General features: G+C 40.3%; 1 protein-coding gene across 4 annotated transcripts in view; it reads right to left on the bottom strand.

Annotated features, from left to right (window-relative positions):
• Nucleotides 1-21895, bottom strand: part of RTEL1 (regulator of telomere elongation helicase 1) — a 41523-nt gene that overhangs the window by 11940 nt on the left and 7688 nt on the right. For 3 of the 4 annotated variants that reach the window (XM_030503033.1, XM_030503036.1, XM_030503032.1), the window contains exons 13-28: nucleotides 21615-21712; nucleotides 20869-20924; nucleotides 18426-18500; nucleotides 17589-17667; nucleotides 14155-14287; nucleotides 13883-13996; nucleotides 12099-12139; nucleotides 11166-11251; nucleotides 10808-10885; nucleotides 10099-10176; nucleotides 8720-8863; nucleotides 7762-7877; nucleotides 6807-6930; nucleotides 5634-5787; nucleotides 3884-4038; nucleotides 954-1049 (exon numbers count right to left, since the gene is read on the bottom strand). In XM_030503033.1, the coding sequence (XP_030358893.1) occupies nucleotides 954-1049; nucleotides 3884-4038; nucleotides 5634-5787; nucleotides 6807-6930; nucleotides 7762-7877; nucleotides 8720-8863; nucleotides 10099-10176; nucleotides 10808-10885; nucleotides 11166-11251; nucleotides 12099-12139; nucleotides 13883-13996; nucleotides 14155-14287; nucleotides 17589-17667; nucleotides 18426-18500; nucleotides 20869-20924; nucleotides 21615-21712 (1627 nt within the window). The remainder of the gene's footprint in view (nucleotides 1-953; nucleotides 1050-3883; nucleotides 4039-5633; nucleotides 5788-6806; nucleotides 6931-7761; nucleotides 7878-8719; nucleotides 8864-10098; nucleotides 10177-10807; nucleotides 10886-11165; nucleotides 11252-12098; nucleotides 12140-13882; nucleotides 13997-14154; nucleotides 14288-17588; nucleotides 17668-18425; nucleotides 18501-20868; nucleotides 20925-21614; nucleotides 21713-21895) is intronic. The other variant, XM_030503034.1, reaches the window with a different exon arrangement.

Genomic DNA, 21895 nt, shown 5'->3' on the forward strand with positions numbered 1-21895 from the left:
TGCCATCAGAGAGAACACTGCAAATGCAACTTTCTGCAATGAACCTGCTCCTTTCCTCACACCTTGGGGATTATCAGCTTCAGGATCTGTGATGACTTCCATCAGTTTCACTTGCTGGGGGGCTGGGAGGCTGCCAGCAGCCAGCACCAGGGCAGCACCTTGGACAACTGCTGGCACCACAATCCCCACGGGGATGCTCATGAATTTACCAGCAGCTGGACTAGATGACCAATGTAGGCCCATTCCAACTGAACTATTCTGTTCTATTCTAATCAAAAAGACTAAAACTATCTCACCTGGTCAATGGGAGGAGATCATAGAATCATAGAATAGTAAGGGTTGGAAAGGACCTTAAGATCATCTAGTTCAACCCCCCTGCCATGGGCAGGGACACCTCGCACTAAACCATGTGGCCCAAGGTTCTGTCCAACCTGGCTTTGAACACTGCCAGGGACGGAGCACCCACAACCTCCCTGGGCAACCCATTCCAGTGCCTCAGCACCCTCACTGTAAAGAACTTCCTCCTTATATCTAATCTAAACTTCCCCTGTTTAAGTTTGAAGCCATTACCCCTTGTCCTACCACTACAGTCCCTAAGGAAGAGTCCCTCCCCAGCATCCTTATAGACCCCCTTCAGATACTGGAAGGCTGCTATGAGGTCTCCACGCAGCCTTCTCTTCTCCAGGCTGCTGTTCACAAGGCAGCCAATGCCAGAAAACAATTCTTTTCACCTACCAGCCCTACCTAGACAAGTGCTTGATTGAGTCTGTGATGTCTAGATTTGAAAAAGAGCATGACAGGAAGATTTCAGCTGTGCATTGATGAATATTTACGATTTGGAAGAAAGACACAGTTGTTCTGGCATCAGTCATCTGTCTGCCTGGAAATTTCCAATTCAAATTAAAGCAGTCTACAGAACAAAAGGGATGACATAGACACATGAAAACACGTACTGTATTGCTGACTAGCTTTATCTTCTTCCTTCCTCCTTTCTGCTCATCTGCCAACCTCTTCTCATACTGAAGGGAAAGTGTTGACAGACGCTGTGCCTGTGAAGGTTAAAAGAAAAGAAGAAAGGTCAAAAAATTGCTTTTTAAAATTATTGTCCACTTAATTCAGCCATTTCCAGTAGTAAAGTTTGTGACACCATTCCAGACAGTGAAACAAGTCAACCTTATTGCAACAGAGCCTGCAAGACACACGTGTTTCTGGAAGGTAATCGCTTAACTGGACAAGGGAGAAAGAGAAACCAAAACTGAGGAAATTACAGACAGTTTGTCTTGAAGGTGCGGGAAAACTGGACTTACAGTTAACCATTTCAGGATAGCCCTGGAGTGTGCACATACCTGTGTGGGACTGATGTCTCACGTGCCCCTTTCTGGAAGTACTCATCTTCTAAAGAAAACCTGTCTCAAGCTTCTCTTGGGGTGCTGAGAAGGGAAGCCTAAGTGGTCTTGTAGAAAATATCAGGGCAGATGAGACAGGGCAGATGAGACAGTAGCAGAAACATTCGTAGCTTGACAAGCTCTTTAGTACCTCCCATCCCCAGTAACAACAAATTGCACTTGTACTGCAGGGACTGGGAGTATTGGTATATACAAAGGTCCAAAAGAGAAGTGAGCAGTCATAAGCCAGAGGGGTGGAATTGCTTAACAACAGTCTCTCCAATATCAAATCAAGCCAGAATCAACCACATTAAAAATGAACAACCCAAATAACAAAAGAAACTGTGACATCACCCCGTATTGCCAGCTGATTTCTACATACCTGTTGAAAAAGCAGGTTTGTGAAGTGATTTACTACTTTGCTCTTGCCTAATAAAAGGATTTCACAGCATGTGAGTATCGGTGCATTTACAGAACAGGGTCATTCCTTTGTGAGAGGAACCAGTGAAACATAACAGTAGCCCTATGTTCCACTCTGACTTCTAAATACGTATATTCAGATCACAAAGCTTCAGAGTCAAATTAACTACAACTAAAACAGCAACACTAAAACTGAGCAAACCCCTAAGCCAATACCCTCAGATTTGCCATTTGTAGAGTCAGTTGCTGATACTCAAATACAACTTTAAGTGCACTCATAATATTGCAATGATATGGAATTCCAGACAAGCCTGGCCATGATTTAAGTGCACATTTAAATATATTTAAGCATCATGTAACAGGATAAAGAACTGGATTACAAGAAGGAAATCAGACATTTATGATACATGCAATAAGTCAGAAAAACCATCAAAATTGTCTTCTTAATCCTGGACTACGTAAAGGAACCACCTTGAATAGCATGATCCAGAAGAAATAAAGCTTCAGAAAGACAAGTTTCCGCATGGCATTCCTCAAGGAAAAAGGGATTAAAAGGAACTGTCAAATCATTCTCTAAATGGATTGAAGGACTATTTCTTGTATTTTGATTTTTTTTGAGATGACTAATGCTTCTTTTCTTCCTTTTTGCCCCCAGCAAATTGTTGCAGAATGACAGCAGCTGAGTTTCCCTTACTGGGGGAACAAGGGCACAGCCTAACCTTGATAAAAGAACAAATGGTAACACGAATACTATGATGGGTGGTGAAGGGAGATATAAAGCACACCAACCCCACTATCAGTCCAAATCCAGTGCTGATTAAAACCAGCTCAATGCTGGACTCGGAATGAAAGCTGCTCCTTCAGAGGCACTCACTGCATGTCTCAGGGCTCCGCTCCCCACATCTCCAGTGCCAAAGGTCATTGATTTTGGTGCAGCACAGGGTGACCTCACAGGTCTCTGCCATACTACAAGATGAGTAGTAACACCCAATCCAGAAAGCAGTATGAGCTGACTCCCTGCCAAGCCCTTAGGCCCATCAGCTTCTCAGACTTAAGGAAGTGCTGAGCTATGCCAAAAGCTGTGTGTTAACCACATACCGCAGCTGAGTTACCAATGCCCTGAAGATGTGCCAGGCTTTCCAAAGAACAAGTTCTGGCACTTATGTTGTGGTGGCCCATGAGTGATGGAGCCAATTTCTCACTCAGCTGCAGACAAGTTAAACGTTCACTGTCCTTGTCTGCTTCCCCAAGCTTGTACATCCCCTCTGTCTAGTCCACAGCTCCAGCCATCTCCCTTAGGCCTCCTCAGATACTCCAGAAACCTCCACACTTTGCCTCAGGCATTCTTCCCCTAAGCAAACCTCTTAGGTATGTTGCAATAGGCACTCCTGGAGTCCACATACTGGTCATCAGCCAAGCAGAGCTTGCAAGCCAGCCCTACAACACTCCTGCTTATGGCAGGTAAGGTTGCTGCAGACAGGGATTTTGGGAAAGCGAGAACACCACAGCCTAACCACCACTGTACTAAAAATACCAATCCAAGAGGAAAGAAAACAAATAGCACAGAAGTAGCTTTGTTGATCTTAATGCAGGAGTGGTTTTCTGATTCAGATAAAATATTCTGTAAGTCTACAAGATTCATTCGCTGAGTCAAATCAAAGATTTTAAATCTTAAAGGGCAATTTCTAATCCCTAAACCCTTTCCCCACCCTTTCTAAAATTCAGTATCTGGTCAAACACCAAGTGCTGACACAGATTCCACCCAGGAGGAACTGTGTATCTACCAGCCCCTTCTTTGAGAGCTCCCTGCTCTCCAGAGAGCATGGTTAACTTCAGGAATCTATGTGGTCAGCAGCCATGGAGCACAGCACAAGTATGTACTGTTGGTCATCCAGTTGAACGTGGCAAGGAAACCATTTGATTAAGCTTAATTATGAGAACTTGCAGTTACCAGTGCTGATTACAGTGAGTTTTTCTTGACAGAGGGTTGAAGCGGTACTCTTCAAACAATGCCAAACTCATTTCATTTTAGAACCTACAATTTTCGCTTAGAAGCAAGTGTTTTGCTTTGCCATTACCTTTTCCTCTCCTGACAAGTCACTCTCCTCCTCGGTACCTTCACTGCTCTTCTCGCTGCGCTCCAACGCATCCAAGAGCCCGATACGTGGTCTTCTGGGTGAGACGAGCTCTTGTTCATATTCCATGCACAGGCTGGATGCTCCATCTCCACTTACTGCCATCACAGCATGATAGAGATGACAAATTAACATTCCACATTCTCTCTTGTGTTTTCTTTGCCTTAGTAATAGCTCAGAATCTTATGTAGCAATCCACACAGATTTGTTGATTCATTTAATCTCCCCCATCTTGCAAAACTTATACGACTTAGTAAGAAGACTGCTTTGGTTAATTACTCCTCACATTGCTCAAGCATTTGTTACCACAATTTGGTGGACTTCTCTCAAACTTTTCCTTAAGAGATGGTCATATTTAACCTCAAAATAGTACATGATCAGTGGAAAAATTCTTACTGCAACAGTAATCTGTGTTTAACTACTTTAGCTTTATAGATTTCCCAAAAACTGACTTCCTGAGTTTAAGAGATTCTGGCATGAAACGTGTTTTATTATTTTTAAACAGAACAAGTTTTTTTAAAGGCTACAATTCTCACAGTATCAATACCTATAAGAAACAGACACACTCAGGTCCCAAGAATACATATTGCCACTAATCAGGATCCAGGTATATTTGGTTTTAAATATAAGAATTTAGAGCTGTAGGTAGTGGAAAGTTAGTATCAATTTGCGACTTCTGAAATGCATTCTCTTCAAAATATATTTCCACTATTTTGTGAAATGACTTCAACAGTCAGTTGCTAAGAGAAGTCACTATTTTGAGAAGTATATTACACTGTAAATTAAAAAAATCAGTACAAGAGACTCTTTGGCCAAAACTATGATTACAAGTGCAGTTTGATGTCAAAGCCAATGCAATGAAGCTGAAAATCCATGTCAGGAGGCAGCTTCTTCCCTTCACCTCCAGCCACACGCTCCAGCCCATCCTTTGAGGTGGATCTACCAGTCACATGGATGAAAGGTGAATCGGTTCAGCAAGCTCATCTGCTTGCTCTGCAGTTACACAGCAGATGGCTTCAAATCCATGAAGGAGCATAAGCACATGGTTGGGAATTGGGGGAGAAAAAAAAGTGGTGGCCAAAGTAATGCCTCCAGACAGCCTGCAGTCACACTGGCCTCCATGGAATGTGAAATCATCCTTGTGCTCACTCATAACGGCCTTGGAACCACAGTTTTAAACACAACTTCATTGTTCTGTTCCAAACCAGCAACCAATCTAGAGCAGAACATTCCCAAAGAATAACTGACATGGGACATACTTGGCACTCTGGCATGAGCTAACCACAGATCTTAAGACATTTTTTTGTTCCAAAGTAATTGCCATATTTCTGTTTTCTTAAGTCAGATTACAGTGTAAAAATCATTTGTATAACAGGACAGAAGACAGACATATGAAGGTCAGTGTTACTCAGAAACAGACGTCAGTTCTTATTTTTTAAGCTATCTATGACATTCCACCAAACTCCTCCTGTTCTGCAGGACAGTTTTTCAAGCCCCATCTGCCTCTTTGCTCTATAGTTGCAACTGGTTTCCCCCATTTTCTACTAGCGAGCTATGTACCCTCTGATCAGACTTTTACATTGCTCTTTGAGCCCTCCTTGCTTTCTCTCCCATTCCAGTTTCTAGTCTCTTGCTCCTCCTTTTTTGGTTCAGTCTAAAACAGAAAAGTACAGCTGTGAGGACCCACACCTACCTTTTCTTTTCCTCTTCAAACTGGGAACATGGTCGTCCAAGTTTTTGGCTTTTTTCAGGCAGAGGATCTGGTCAGATGAAGTAGATGGTGCCGCATCGCTTTCACTTTGGGAACCATCAGAGCCAGAAGGGCCTTGTGGCAGGGGTGGGGGCATCTGCAAGCAGTTTACAAAGTTACAGCAGGCAAAATCTACTCTTCCACTCCACTTTGCAGCCAGAAACCTCAGCAACAACGCAAAGACATCTCCTTTTTCCCAAATAATCCTTGGCAGCAAGACTGATGGATGAAGTGTGGTAGGCAGGCTTAGCACTAAGTGATCTGTGTAACAGAAAAAGGGTAATGATCCTGCTAAAGAACAATTGCTTCCTAACACTGCCCCTGCAACGCAGCTCCTCTGGCAAAGCTCGTTGGATCGTGGTTCTTCTTTAACATGAAACTCCCATTTATGATCAGAAAAGATCATCAAGTCACCCAGTATCATCCATCTGTAACTTTATATTTTGAACAACGTGCATTTGGCTAAAGCATTTCCCAGGAAGGTCTGTATGTGAAATCGTGTTTGTTTAAATCTTAATTTCTATTTTGGGAACAGAGAATTTCGCATCCTGGTTTCCAGCCCACTTCTTGCTATGACTTTCTCCAGTCAGTTAGAAAGTCTTTTTACAACATTCCTTTCTAAAATCAAGGAACTATTGGTGAGAAAAAGTTTCTTAATGCTAAGAGAGAAGCCATATTGGTAAAGATGACCCAGTGACGAACTGTATCAATAACTGATGGGTTTGTCTCACACTCCATGCCACTCAGTTTTGATTTAAATTTAAGGGTTTGATTGATTCTTCCACACATACACTCTCTCCCTGTGGATGAAACAGAAAGCTTTTTGATGCTACCATCAGTTCCAGTATTTGCATACCACCCAATAAAAGCTGTGCTTATTTGGAAGGAAGTGGAAAAGGAAGTTATTTTTGTGATCTAACCTAATGAGTTGCCCAGCATGACAACACATCCTGCCCTAGCTCACTCTTCGAGAAAGATGAGGCATATCTCCTTTCCCATAAATCTTCCAGTGTTTAGAAGTGACAAATTACCCCATCACAGCTCTTACCTGGCTTAGTATTCCCAGTTTCCAACTCTATCAAGAAAATATATGGAGGTTTTTTTAAAGACACTTACAACTTCTTGAGCAACACGGTAGAAGATGGAGACACTTCTGACTGCATGCCCAAAGTTATCATAGACATTCACATAGGGGCGGACCCACGAAGGCAGCTTGCCTCTCACATTACCAGTTGAGAACCTGTGTAAGATTGGAAAAGAGGAGAATTATTTGCCACGTTGGCCTAAATGAATTAAACAAATGCTTGATCAGGGTCCAAAAGGACAAGGAATGAGCAGCAAGACAACAACAGATTGAAACAGTGCAGTAAATACAATGGGGTGATGAGTTCACTCAGGAGGAAAGGGCTTTGTTGATATCATAGAACCATAGAATCATTAGGGCTGGAAAGAACCTTAAGATCATCCAATTCCAACCCCCTGCCATGGGCAGGGACACCTTCCACTAGATCAGGTTGCTCAAGGCCCTGTCCAACTATGTGCCCACTGTCCCCAGCTGAGCTTCAGCATTGAAGGCAATCAATTAAACTCCTGTTGCCTATCATATACATGCTATATTAATTGATATTAAGGGATATAAATGCAATATAATATTACTATATTAATACCTAGTTTCAGTAATACAATCTTTTCTCCTCACAAAATACTGCTGTGCTAGTGACTGCCTTCTCAAGTGAGAGATGGAGAAAATGCAAACCTGTAAGTTATTATCCGTAATTTCCAGCAGCATTACAAACAGGAATTCAACAAATTGGCTTATTCTGCATGAATACCATTAATCTTTTCCTGCAGCTCCAAAACCAGTATATTTTGGGAGCAGAAGATGACAATCTCATTACTTTCCTAAAGTAGTGCAGTATTCATATGGCCCGTTATATAAAATAATTGAATTACTTATGAACCGTAGCCTTCTCCAAACAGTAACATCAGCACGTTTACATACAAGATAAAGGATAAATAAAGGGATATAAAGATGTTGATGTATGCTTATGTTCTAGAGCCCAGGTTTCACCTTTGGTCACAAAGGAAGATAGCACCGTAGTCCTGGCGATGTCTGATGACCCTGCCAATAGCCTGGTTAACAGCCCGGGAAGCTTGCTGATTGTACCACTCCCGCCCAGATAGATACTGCAATAGGTGGGAGGAAGAATTAACATTAATTATGAGGTAAAATTTATTCTCTCTGCTGTACAGTCACTATTTCTAAAGAAATAATAAATCATACCCAGCAAGATCTACTGACAAATCTCTGAAAGCCTAGGAAATCCAAAACCAGGTTGACTTGAACATCACCTGACTTATGGTGCACAAAAAACTCAAACATAGAATTAGAGATGGTTTGGGTTGGAAAGGACCTTAAAGCTGATCCCGTTCCAACCCCCTGCCACGGGCAGGGACACCTTCCACTAGAGCAGGTTGCTCCAAGCCCCTGTGTCCAACCTGGCCTTGAACACTGCCAGGGATGGGGCAGCCACAGCTTCTCTGGGCACCCTGTGCCAGCGCCTCAGCACCCTCACGGGGAAGAACTTCTGCGTAAGATCTCATCTGAATCTCCCCTCTGGCAGGTTAAAGCCATTCCCCTTGTCCTGTCCCTCCATGCTCTTGTAAAAAGCCAAACCAGCCAGCACATGCAATTCCTCCTGTGCACTCTTCTCTCTGGATGAAATAATTCCCTTCAAAAGATGGATGGATAATCCATATACACAGAGTTTGACTGAAACTTTAATTATACCAGGTTTTGAGCCTCTATTTGATTGACACCATGCCACTGGAGAGAGAATTTGGAACCCTTAACATTACCTAACTAAAAGTGATTGTATTTGTGACAACCTCCCAAGGTTCTTCGACTTTTTGATATTCGTGGTCCCACAAGGCTGGCCACCCAAAAAGCCAAAATCCACAGCGACAAGAGGGAGAAACAATGACACGAAGCTGCAGACAGGCAACAGTGAAATGCTTCCCAGTATTACCTGTGAACCTGCCCCACTTCTTCTCATCTCATCCAGGAACTGCATCTTCAAAACGACCCTGGGCTCCATACGAGGAGGAAATGGGAGCCCGGTAATGATGACTCCTCGGCCATTTCTGTCTGCAAAATCCAAGCCCTCGCTGGCCTGAGGAGACAGTGTTCCCCATTATCAACAGGATTTGAAGTGACATTTCAGAGCAATTCAGCAGTTATTGGCCTTTTTCCTCTATTAAATTAAATCCCTAGCCAAGTGTAGCATATGAACATGACATGCATAGCTTCAACTAGACTTTCTCCTTTTAATATCAGGACTTTAAACTTCTCTTTTTCCTCCAGGAGGCACTGACAAAGCATATTCTCAGCCAACACCATCAATGAACAGCTGTATTCAGATGTCTGAAATGTCAGTCAATACCTCTGTTTAAGCCTTCCATAGCCTGAATTGTTAACAAGACATAATAAGAACATGATAAAACCTTCTCTGACATTAAAAACGAACAGAATCATTTCAAAGCAATAATGGAAATCTGGCTGAGAAGTGAGCTAGTTTTAGAGCTTTTGACAACGTGGGTCTTTTGGTTTATCTTCTCAAATAGTTCCAATTTTGTAGTCATACAATTAACTCTTTGTTCTCAACAAACTAAACAGTCTGTCCTTCAACTGCACGTTACTGCAAAGCATGATCTCTCCACAGACCTTATTCCTCTCAGGGTAATACACTGCTGTTGGAAGGATGGGAATATTCAGCTAAGAGTCCCACCACTAAGAGCTCTGTCTTTCCTTCACTGATCTGACAGCCACTTTGGAGACTGGGACTGAAGGTTCAAAGGAAATTGAATCTTCTCTTGGTAGGCAGCAAGCAGCAGCAAAAAGGCTTTAAGAATAATCTATGATTTTGCAAATATTCCTACTGCTAATCACAAATCCATTTATCAGCACTGGAAAGTGTAAATGAAAAGCCAAATGGACCTGAAGTTAATGTAAATGTTTTAAAGCCAAGCAATATTTCCAGTTTCCAGCAGTGTTGTTCTAACATGTTTAATTACAAATGTTTAATTACAAATGTTCTCCTCCTAAACAGTTGTTCTCATCTAACGGGCTGAGTTTTCGGTGAGCAGCCAACAGGAAATGCAAGTATCATGAAGCTCATCCCCTTTAAGGAACTCAAAGACATATTCCTTTAATAAAAACAGGAATGAGGCATATATAAACTTGATATATGTCTCAAGGCTTCAGGGTGTTTTACTTCTTTTAGCTTTATCTCCCCACATGTAATTACACTCAAGTAACAGAAATGTACGGAAATCCAGATCAATGATTTTTTTCCCCCATCAGCTATACAAACTGAACTTAGATGAATCGAGTTCTCAGTTACATTACCTTCCCCCGACATACTGCCAAAAAAGCAGCCCCACTGGACTTCGGACAGACAACTTTATTATAGTAGGCATCTATTACCTAAAAGGTAAACAAGTTTAAGCAAGAGCAGGAACGTTATTATCCTTTGCGTAAGTAGAAAGCTGTATTAGCTAACTTTGACTTGTACGCTAAGATGTAAAATATGATTAATTTGGCTTAGCATCATTTTCTTTATTTTTACTAATTGCAAATGTGAGAAGCCGCTTGCTTAGCAAAACCATTACTGTGAAATCTAGAACACATCTGGGTAAGCATAAAAGATTCATGTCAGATACTTCTGATAAGAAGGTAAAACACGGACTGTTGTGTGGTTCTGCAGATCCTTGAGTAAACCAGCAAACTAGGAAAGCAATCCAAGGATATTATTTACTCCAAGAAGCAAAGAGAATGGTTATAAATAAACAAGATGATACTGCACAGTTCCTTAGCACATAAAGCACGACAAGCTGGGAGGAAACGTTCTGCAGGACATTAAGAGATTCTGACTGGTGAAGTGACACTAGGATCCCAGTTTTTCAGTTACTGTTATCCTAGGGTAAGAATTTGTCCTAAAATCAATTTTATCCTAGGATAAATTTTGGGTGTTTCAAACCCAAACACATCTTAGAGAAAGCATTTAAACATAAAAAGCTTCTGAAAATGTTCCAGGTATGTAATGCAAATAATCCACCTCTGAAAAGCTCCCTTTGTTCCTGGGCTCCACAAACATTGGCTTCACTTCTTCTATTCTGTTAGCAAAATCATGCTCCTGTTAAACAGATCATGAACACATCAGAAACAGCCATGTGAAAGTAAGCACATACCAGATGAGACAATGTATTAAGACCCTTTTGAGTTTGGTTGTCACAACACTGCATTTCAATGTACTGTGATCAAAATAAAAGAAGTCTGACCTGAGTTTTTCATTTCCAGATTTTATAATTTACTTATTAACAAAGTATTTTTAATGAGCATGCTTAGACAGCACAAGGACAAACTGTCTGACCTATGTCACCAAAGATCTAATAAAGGCAGAGCAATGAGCATACTCTCCAATATTCCAGGCTCTTATCCATGACAGGATACGATGGGAAGAACACCAACAGTCCATCTGGTACAACTCGCACAAGGTTACCTGCAATGAGATAGACAAGTGAGTAGCTGAGGGCATTTCCATCCTGGGATGGTGTACGCAGACTGCAGAGGCAAAATAACAGCACGGGCTCTTTCCAAAATCTTTCCTACTTTCTTGACACCAATATTTATGTATTAGAAGTTGCTTTAGATCTTTAAAATCAGTTCAATAATCTTGTCATGAAGGTATAAGCCTTAATACAGATGCCTAACTAGCTTTCTAAAGGGCAGTGTTAACAGAATAAAAGATATTATGAGCTACACCAAACACTACATCATCTGCCACATTGTCCCTTGTGACAGCAAGATCTATTTTTAGATCATTTTCTCCACCACAGTCTGAACATTAAAAGCAATGGATGAGGTTCCATGAGACTGCTTTCAAGAGTTTTCTAGTCACATGGAATACACTTTTCTAGTCGAACAGACTTAGGGTGGGCTTGACACAGCACCTTTAAAAACACCACAAGAAATTGCATTGACTTCTTGTGATGCTCAAATGCCCCGCAAAGGATGCCCGGCTGCATCATCTCCGTGCGCTGCTTTCTAGTCTGCGCCACCTTCTGACCGTGTTTAGGAACCCCATTTTTGACCCAAACGCAAACACCTGACAATAAAAATAACTCCTCATTTGGAAACATTAAACCAAGGACTCAGACCCATATTTGTACACAATCAGAGCAGCCAGCTGCCTGAGCAAACAGAAGCACGCAGAACCAGAGAGCAGTTACTCAATGCAATCCTTTACCCTTCTCTGTCTTACCAAGGCTTCTTTAGTATTTCTCCTCCTGGAACACTTCTAAAAACCCCATGCAACAACCCATTTGAAATCCACACACTTCACTTACCAACTGTTTTCCCCAGAGAAGATAAATAATCCTCTGAAAACCTATAAATAAAAACCAAGTAATATAAATGTGCTTCCTTTTCTATGCATTTCACACATATTGACACATATTGTGTATTTCACACATACTTCACACATGTGATATTCATCTAAACCAGCATATCCGTGCTCCCAACTGTTCTCCTTCGTGTGGCAAGCACCCACACTAAGGACACAGAATTCGTAAAACCTTGACTACATATAACTATTAAATATTCTTCTTATTAGCACTGCAGATGACCCAAGTTTCAATAGTATCAAACCATAACAAGTGGAAATGGGCAGCCTTTTATGATTAATACTAACAATTAAAGGCTCTGCCAAAAAAGTGTGGAGATGCCGCCAAGCCTGACTAACATTACAACTGTTTAAATGAATTACTGATGAATCAGGCGTGGTGAAGCTGCCAGGCAAAAAGGGTGAATCTGGTTACTATGGTTATTATTTACCTGTGGCATAAAGCAAATCACTCTTGGGTTGACTGAAAAAGTACTGCCCTACAATGAGCAGTATTCCTGTGCCTTCCAGCCCTGACTGACAACTCACCTGTGCTCTCATGCCTTTGTGGTTCTTTCTTTCTAGTGCCTTGTAGTTCTGGGTACTGTTTTCCCTGGAAACTTTTATGTGCAGGGATAAAACCAAAAGGTATTTATTTTTATAAGACCTAAAAATACCAGGATCATCACACAGTGTCAAAACACAGCAAACACTGTGAAATCCCTTCCTGCAAAAAATCAGGTGCTCTAGGCCTTAGGAGGGGGATCCCCAACCTTCTCCCTTCAAAAGATAGTATCTTCAACAAAATAGACTGAAACAGCACAGTAAGCTTCTGTAAGTGAAAAATACAGTCTGAGGGGTTTCCAGACTACTTATTTGCTGTAAAATCAATTACAATTGCTGAGTTCTTTTCCAGTTCTGTGGAACATCTGGCATTCCTCTGCTCTGATTTGGTGGGTTTTTTCCCCAGTAAAAGCTCTTTGAGACCTATTTTTCTGTATTCCTAAAAATGAGTAAGCCAGGTCTGCAGCAGGCTAAATCATGGAATTCTCAGCCAGAGCTTTCTCTATGATGCTGAAATTGAGACAGACTGAAGAATGATCGGAAGAAAGTTAAATGGAAGAACACATGTATCATACACAAGGAACTGATTCTCATTTCGAAACACTACAGAAGGATCATACCCCTAAACACGGTTCTAGCGTCCATGTGACAGCTCTCTTTAGTAACTGCAGAGAACTAGCAAGCACAGAACCTTCTGCCATGTGCATTAAAGCATGAAACTGCCTTCTAAAACTGTATGCAGAGATGCCAGCGAGATCATCATACTGCACAAAGAAGTCAGTACACAATTAAGTCAAGTTTTGGCCGCCTTTGCTGGCACCAGAAGTACTGAAGAACAGAGAGAGGCAAAATGAAGAAATACTAGAGAAAAGCAAGAAAAATGATGATGAAAAGCTTGTTGACAAACATTTGGATATATTTTACTTAAGAAGGCAACACAGAGGTAAAAGAGAGGCTGGCCATTAAGGACTTTAGTGCACTCTGTGCCCTGGCATTTAATCCCTTCCAGCCCTCCAGTTCTCAATTTTTAATACTAGTAGTTAGAGGGTGGTGTTACTCAGCACAGCGTTTATACAGGAAGAGAACTACAGAGACCACTTATTTCACTGGCATCCTCCTGTAAGCAGAACCCAAACTGTCAGAACACAAGACTTCAAATCAGAATTCCACATGGAAGTTCATTACCTTCTTTCATAGGTAGAAGTCAGCACAGTTCCATCAGGTCCCTTAGAAATGATCCCAACCCAGAGCTGGTGTTTATCGATAACATGAGGATTCTCCAAGCGAACAGGAAAAGGGCTAAAGAAACACAAAAGTGAGATCCCAGTCACACTCATTATGTGATTCGCTACTGGTTGCCAGTCCAGAACACTCAAAAATCCAGATATAAAATCAAAAGTCATGAAAGCAGATTGTGCATTTCCAGTAATGGCCTGTTCACACATATAGGTACTTACATCTGCATTTCCATTGTAAATGATGAGAGGGGGGAGAGTGTCCCACTAGTAAGGATAATTGTCCTGACTCCTTGTCGAACAAGCTCATGCATGCTGTAGCCAGGGCTGAAACACCAGTAGCTTAAGGTCTTTTCTGTATCAAATAAAGAGAAAACACTAAGAAGCAAGTCTCTTAGTGGAAAAATTAGAATATGACTCTGAAATAGCACATTACATCTGAAATCCTGAAAGTAAACTGGCCAGCAGCTGAAGGCAAAGTTCCAGACACATGGTATGTTCTGCTTTGGTCCTTCTCAGATTTTATTGCTATACCCATTCAAAATATAGTTTCAAAGGTCATTGCTGCCTCACACCTTAAACAGATTACACTTTTAATCAAAGGATGGTTAAAGACAGACCATCACATCTCATTGTTGGCAAGCTACAGGCAGGTTGAGCAGATAAAACTATTTGGTCCTCCATCCACTGATTCACTTCCTGCTGCCAAGGCCAACTGGAACGGGAAGCATGGTAGAAGAAGTGTAGAATATTGAGATGAAGGACAAATGACTGAAGTTAGTTAAACATATCTCTATTCCTGCTCTTGCTAGAAAAGAGAAGAACCCTTTCTCCATCAGGAATTTCCAACAGCTGTAAACCTTTCGCCTAAACATTTCATTTTCCCCATAGTTAACTGGCAAATGTTCCAACTTCCGCTCAGATCTTGTGTGGTGTGGATATAGATGTGCAACACAAAGTCTGGTGTGTTACAAATTATGAACAGAGGGGACAAAGGAAAATGGATAAATCACACCAGTCATTTCTCTCATTGCAGTTTATAGTCATGCCATTGCTGGTCTTGCTGAAAACTTTAAGAGACAGTCAATGAAACAATCATCTATGCCAAGAACAAGATCAGCCAAACAAAACATTAGCTTTTGTTTCTGATTCTGTTTTGCATGATTAGTTTCAGTAAAAAGAAATACATATATATATGCATCATGTACATGTCTTTTACATGTCCATGCTTCATCACAAGACTGGCTTTCCAAAAGGAGCTGGCAGTTTCAGGAAATCCCCACTAACATGTGCCCAGTGAGTCACTGCTTAGAATTACAAGAGAACACTTATCTTTAGCTAAAGTTTTATCTTTCCATCTCATGTGGGCAAATCCACCCAGATGGTGTCTAGATTCCAGAAGAATCACATTCCAAAATTTGGCAAAATCTACATCTTTAAATCACACTAAGAATTGGTGCAAATTACAGCTAGGATCTGTGTATGAACAGGGCAGTAAGTATCTACACACAGGAGCAAAGTCACTTATGTCAGGAGCCTAAGAAATTCCAGCATTTGTAGAGAATGATGCTCAAGTGAGTAATTTCCACAAACCCCTTTGGAAACAGCTATTCTTAAAAGGTTTGCATTATTTCCATACACTCTGCTATGTCACTACAGGGAACTGGAGACTTGCTCAGTCTGGTCTGGCCTCTGTGAGGTTTGCATACAGCACAAGTCTCAACATACGTCTGTTGCATGAGTACTTGCAAATACTGGTTTTATCTGAAAAATTAATATATTGGTATGTGTCTACTAAATCACCAAAGAATTGTGTGACTGCTTCGTATTGGGTTTGTGTATAAATCCTCCAAATTATGCAATAAACCTGATGTGTTTATATCAGCCTTTTCCTGCACACAAGTTTAACAAAACTTACTTAGAATTATTGCTGTAGTTTCAAACTCCAAGTGAACAGTATCTCAAGAAAATAATACTGGCAGAGTACCAAGCAGCACACTTCTGTTCAGAAACAGAACAGATCTTTGTGGGAACACTTCAGGGGACATTATGTGCCAACCCACTAAATTCATGGAAACTCATTCTTCAAGAAATGTTATTTTTGTCCTTAAGAAAAGGACTTCTGTGAACCAAATATTTACATTCTCAAGAGCATTTAACTGAGTAATTAAGTAGATAGTTACAAGGCAAGGTAATTACAAAGATCCTTGGAGAATATTCTTCTAAGAAGGCTTAAGGAAAGGGATCTGCATCTGTCTTCTCTAATCAGAAAGTGTTTTGTTTTCTCCCTAACTGTATTTATTTAAAAAGTATCAGAAAGAAGGAATCTTGGAGCCAAACAAAGCCAAGCGTGGTGCTGCCTTATAGGAGCCTTAGGATAAGCCTTTGATACAGAAGCTAAGTTTCTTTTCTTCTAAATATGTTGTTGTGAAGCATGGTGATATTGAGGTAGTCCCAGATACTAAGTTCTGCAGAGCATAAGGAACAAAATAGATGGGAGGAGAAAGACAAGGAAATGGACAAATCTCAGTTCAACAAGGAGGACTAGAAGTATAATTGCGACTGAAACTATCAAGAAGTGACAACATACTCTGAAGAACTTAGGGAGTTGCTCAAAAAGAGATCATATCTCAGAGAAGGTAAGTGTGTCCTCAGGGTATTACCTGGCATGACATTTTTCTGGCTAAGAATTCATGTTCTGAAGCGTTATTTCTCTGGCACATCACATGAACCTTCATCACAGAGCTTCAGAATGAACCAACCAATTATAACTCCTCCGCTATATACAAGATAAAGGTAATTACAGCCTTAGCAACACTAAGTTTGTGTTTAACACATCACAGTTACACAGACGAATGCAGCCAGTATGACTATAACAGAATATTCCATGAACCTCAGCGTCAATCCTGAAGGGGGGTTTCCTATTCTTGGGCTGGTCTGAAGATTTTCTCCACCTCAACAAAAGCAACCATTTCACAATGGAGATGATTGTCTTTCACTGGAATAATTGCACTAGAAACTGCTTGGAAACATAAAACTGCAGAGCAACACCCTCAAACAGTCCTAGAATTCTTCAAACTTAAAGTCCCAAAGCCTTTAAAACCTACCCTGTTCTAGAGAAAGAGAGCTCGGGGGTAACAGTAACATTCCAAGTCTCTTCATCTTACAGACGACGTCCAAGAAAACCCTGCAGCAACCAAATCACCAACTGGTTCTCTGCTAAGTGGAGTTAAACCAAAATCTCTCTCAATCCCACATCTACAGATGGTTTTAACTTGGACCATGGCAACAAGGCATACTAATCATGCGGTTAAGACTTTCCAGCTCTATGAATAGGAACACTACTGTGCCATTTGGGTTTAAAATACTTTTTTTTTTTTGCACATAGACAGATCTGGAGTGTGACTTCACTGAGTTATTGTTCAGCCCTTTATTTCTCAGAGTCATTTTTAACACTTAAGATAACACAAGTGGTGTCTCACTCAGAATCCTACGATGACACTGCAGATTTTGCCAGAGGACTCCCTGTTCACAGATGTGAAGTAATGAAGATTTAGATGTCTTCAACTGTTCACTCTTATTTGAATCAGAAAGGAGCAGCCGAGTAGTTTGCAACCCAGTTTTCGCATGAGCCTCCCCAAGACTGAGTCCCATACCTTTTTTTGTAGATGATGAATTCCAGAGATCTGTCCTTTGTTTCTTCTTCTGATTGCTGTCATCCAGATGAATATGTACCTAAAGGAAAAGAACAGAAGCATTTCTAGAGATGGCAACAGAAATGAACCAGCACTTCATCCCTCAAAACAGCTAGCTCATATTAAGGATATTAACATAATTAGTGTCACTTTCATAATGTTACTAAGGTTGTATTACTTCCCGTCTGTCTTCCCTATTCTGTTTCCAGTCTTTCATAACATATCTAACAAGGAGCAAAGAAATATATCACTATTCAACCATCCTAAGTCAGTTTATGGAAGCAGCTTTTCATGGACTGCCCTGAGCAAACAACCCAATTATTTGGGTATTGTCCACCACAATAAAACACCCAGACTAGGAGAAAAATACACTGTTGTGTTAGACAGACTTGCTTCATTTGGCAACAGAAAGAGTGTCTTGGACTTCACATGAAAGCTCCCTTTTATCTAAAACAGATCCGCTCCTAAAATTCACTATATCACAGCTCATAGGTCTCAAACTCTAAATTAATTTAAAGGACTGTTTGGGGGAGGTTCAGTGGTGCTGGTGCACTTGCTTGGTAGTAGGCTAAAGAGAAGTTACTGGAAGAATACATCAATTCTTGCATAATACACAGTATCAAAGTTTTCAGTGATTCACATTTGCTGCAGTTTCCTAATTTTGTTTTAGTGTTTCTTTAAAAAGAAGCTCCCCTTTTTCCTTGGATCCTCAACTAACCACATGGATATTCTTGGATGCACTAAGCAGAGACATTAAATGCCAGCAAGGAAGGATGTAGAACACAAAGCATCCCATACCTTATAATATTTAGATATCGACTGATGTGGCCTGAAATCTGTTGCACCTTCTGGAGGATCGATGTTGAATACAGTCTGGGAAAGGATGGAAGCAAATGGAAAGATTTAACAACTGTTTCCAGCAAAACCCCTAACATAGTTTTGCACTGAGAAGCATCTCCATAAAAGTTACTGCTGGGATAACCTCAAACAGATCTCCTTGCTCCTCTTATTAAATAAAGGCAGAGAATCTTGAATGAATATATCTTTACAAGCAATTCCTGCTAACCCATGGCTTTCTCGTTGCTCCAACAAACACGAGCCAGTATCTAAATACATTCAAACTACACAAATGACATTATTCATACTCTTCCCGACTTCTGGCTGTGGTTAAACCCAAACTACACATTCATGAGATCAGAGTCACAGCTGATTGTAAAAGAACTTTTTGAATACCCTTAAAGTTTCAGGCATGACACACTACAATAATAATACTCTCCTTAGAAAATAAATAAATCAAGTTGTAATCATATCTAGCTGCCCACCTATTAAATTAAAAGCTTCCACCAACTCTCCAGTTACACTTCTTCCCCTTTCCTGCACGTGATACCTTATGACTAAGCGTGATGTTCTTTTACACACATGGCATTCCAGAGCAACTTCAATGAAAACAGCTGTGGTTCTCAACTATTTATACCTTCTGATAATATTTCTAAACAAAATGTCTTCAGACTTTTAACAGGAATTATCTGAGCTCAGAAGAATATCAGTGGGTTGCAATAAGAAACCGCTGACATCTCCATCCGTCAAAACACAAGTATAATTCCTGTTAATATTAACTTCTGAAAAATAGCCAGAGAGTGGGTGTACGAGAATATTTTAATAAGGGTTCTTCTAAAGGAGGAAAAAAATATTAATTTATAACCAGCTTGTTTTCATTATTAAGTCTTGGCATTTAAGCAACTTTAAACTATAAAGATTATCCTTTTCTATTCAATTCCAATTCTAGACAAAGATTCACAACCAAGCTAAGATAGCATGTAAATCCTTAGATGAAAAAGAACAATAATGAACAATTGAAATGAGCGAGAATATTGAGGAAGGAAAAAAAAAAAGAGTTCATTTGCTGCTGCCAAATGCAGAGCTGGACACTCTCCAGATGAAGTGAATTGCTATGTTCTTCCTCATTTTTGCTCTTCAATAGATTTTACTCTTCTCCTGCCTGTGTGTCCATTGTTTTTCACCTTTTGACATTCCAGTGCTTCCTAGAAGCACAGATTACATTTGTGAGCAGCATGTATTCCAGAAGAAATATCTATGTCATCAAGGATCTCTGAAAGCGGCTGGCAGCAGATCTATTGGGCAGGCTACCAGTGAGTAAAATGAAAGCAGATAACTCCACAAAGAGACTGAACATTGCCAGCCAAGACAGACTTTATTTTATAGAGATTCCAGGCTTTAATGCCATGGAATTTCTTGCATCAGTGACTGAATTATAATTTTTAATTAAAAAAAGAAATAATCATCAAAGACAGAAAAGCAATGATTAACACACATTAAAATGTCAACCTTATTATCACCCACTTACTAAAGATGGAGGGGAAGAGATCCTTTTGATCCAAAAACACCCACAAGTATTTGGGAAGGTCTTATTTCACTGTGAGGAAAAGGTCTAATTCAATCTGACAGCCAGTAACTGAGGCCAAGATGATGCTCTGTAATCACCAAATTCTGGGAATAGTGAACATAATCCCAAGGGCCAGAAAATTTTCCAATATGTGACATACGTCTGAGATGCTCTTTTGCTTGAACTTTAAGCTGTCCAAATATACTCCATTTTTTCAGTCTCACTCGAGAATATTACAGCTTTGGTCAGCTTCAGAGGGAATTTCAGGCCACTGGCCCACTGTACCTTCTAATTTTATGGGGCCTAAATTTTTCATAACCCTTGTTTTGCAGGTACATACCAGGGAGAGGACTGACAGCACCATGAGGATATCCACAAGTGGTCACTAGTTCTTGTGGCACTAAAGATTTTTGTTTTACAGATCCCTTAATTTAATACTCAAATGAATAAAATATGTTTAAATTACATTTTGTTTGGGGTGGGTTTTTTTTCTTTGGCCAGTCCTGTTATTTCATGAGGTCCCACATTCCCAAACGTTGCTGCTCGGAAGCAAACAGCTCAATAACCCAGCTCCACCTTGTGGAGGTTAAAACCAGACAAATTTAAATCAAGCATCTCCAAAAAGGGATATCGGAACTGTAAAACAACCTGGGTAAAAATCAATGTAGAACATCCCATTAGACAGCAGTTTTCTCCTCAAAACCTCACAAACTTCCATCACTGCGCAAGTGTACACAGAATAAGATGTACACAAGAATAAAATGCATCCAATGTCTTTCCATATTTTTTAAACCAACTCTTCCATCCTTCAGGTGCATATAGAAGCAGCATTATTACCTGGATAATATCCGAGAGCTTATGCAACCCAGATGTATTGACAAATATCCCAGGACCTAGAGAGAATAACACAATAACTTTTACAACACACATCTACATCCATTTGTATATATCCATCTCCCATCTGAGCAGCACAACGCTGACTACAATGACTTGAAAATATTATCTGAAACAAATTGTTTCAAGTTTTTCATCATTATTCAATGAGAAATGCTAAAACTGGCATTCCAAGGGCAGCTTCATGCCTCTGATGCATTGGGAAGCTGTCACCACGACACTTACTTAAACTTAAGACTCTTCTACGTTAAAACTGGAAAGCAGATAAAGAAAACAGATAAGTACACTTAAAACTGTTGAGTTATGTTTTCAAAAGCTCGCACAACTAATATTAGTCTCATTAAAAAAGAATAGCAAACTGACTACTTATACAGAGAGCCAAAACTAACCTTTGCCATAGCTATAAAGAGCCCTTTACAACCACCTCCAAGCTTCTAGTACGAGTAAACCAATGACTACAAAGGAGCACTTAAAAGAACATGCAAAATACACTGATGATGAGAATCTGACCTTGAAGCAAGTCTTAATGAAAAGACACAGGTCCTCAGGGTCAGATTTTAGCTTTTAAAAGCTTTATCATTTAAATCTTAAAGAAGCATTTCTCCTCCTCTCCCCAAACAATGCAGAATTCCACTTACTTGCATTACAGTGAAAAGTCTGAGTGGAACAACTAACAAATTCATACTTACGGCCTGAAAGATACTGTAAAATCTGCTCCAGTGAATCAAGGAGTGAGGATTTGGTCTGGAATGTTATTTGGGCCTCTGCAAACAGATCAAAGATGTAGCTGCAATGCACAAAGAAAAAGCACAAATGGGAAAACACTGTAAATAATGGTGGGCACAATTACTGTTACTCTTTCATGACAACAATTTCACCATCTAATAGCAAAACATGAGAAAGACTTCACAGGACAAAGAAGTATTTGGTAATAAATAGCAGACAATATTGACATGACAGAAAGCACACG

This window comes from Strigops habroptila, chromosome 13, assembly GCF_004027225.2.
Source record: "Strigops habroptila isolate Jane chromosome 13, bStrHab1.2.pri, whole genome shotgun sequence".
Taxonomy (NCBI): Eukaryota; Metazoa; Chordata; class Aves; order Psittaciformes; family Psittacidae; genus Strigops; species Strigops habroptila.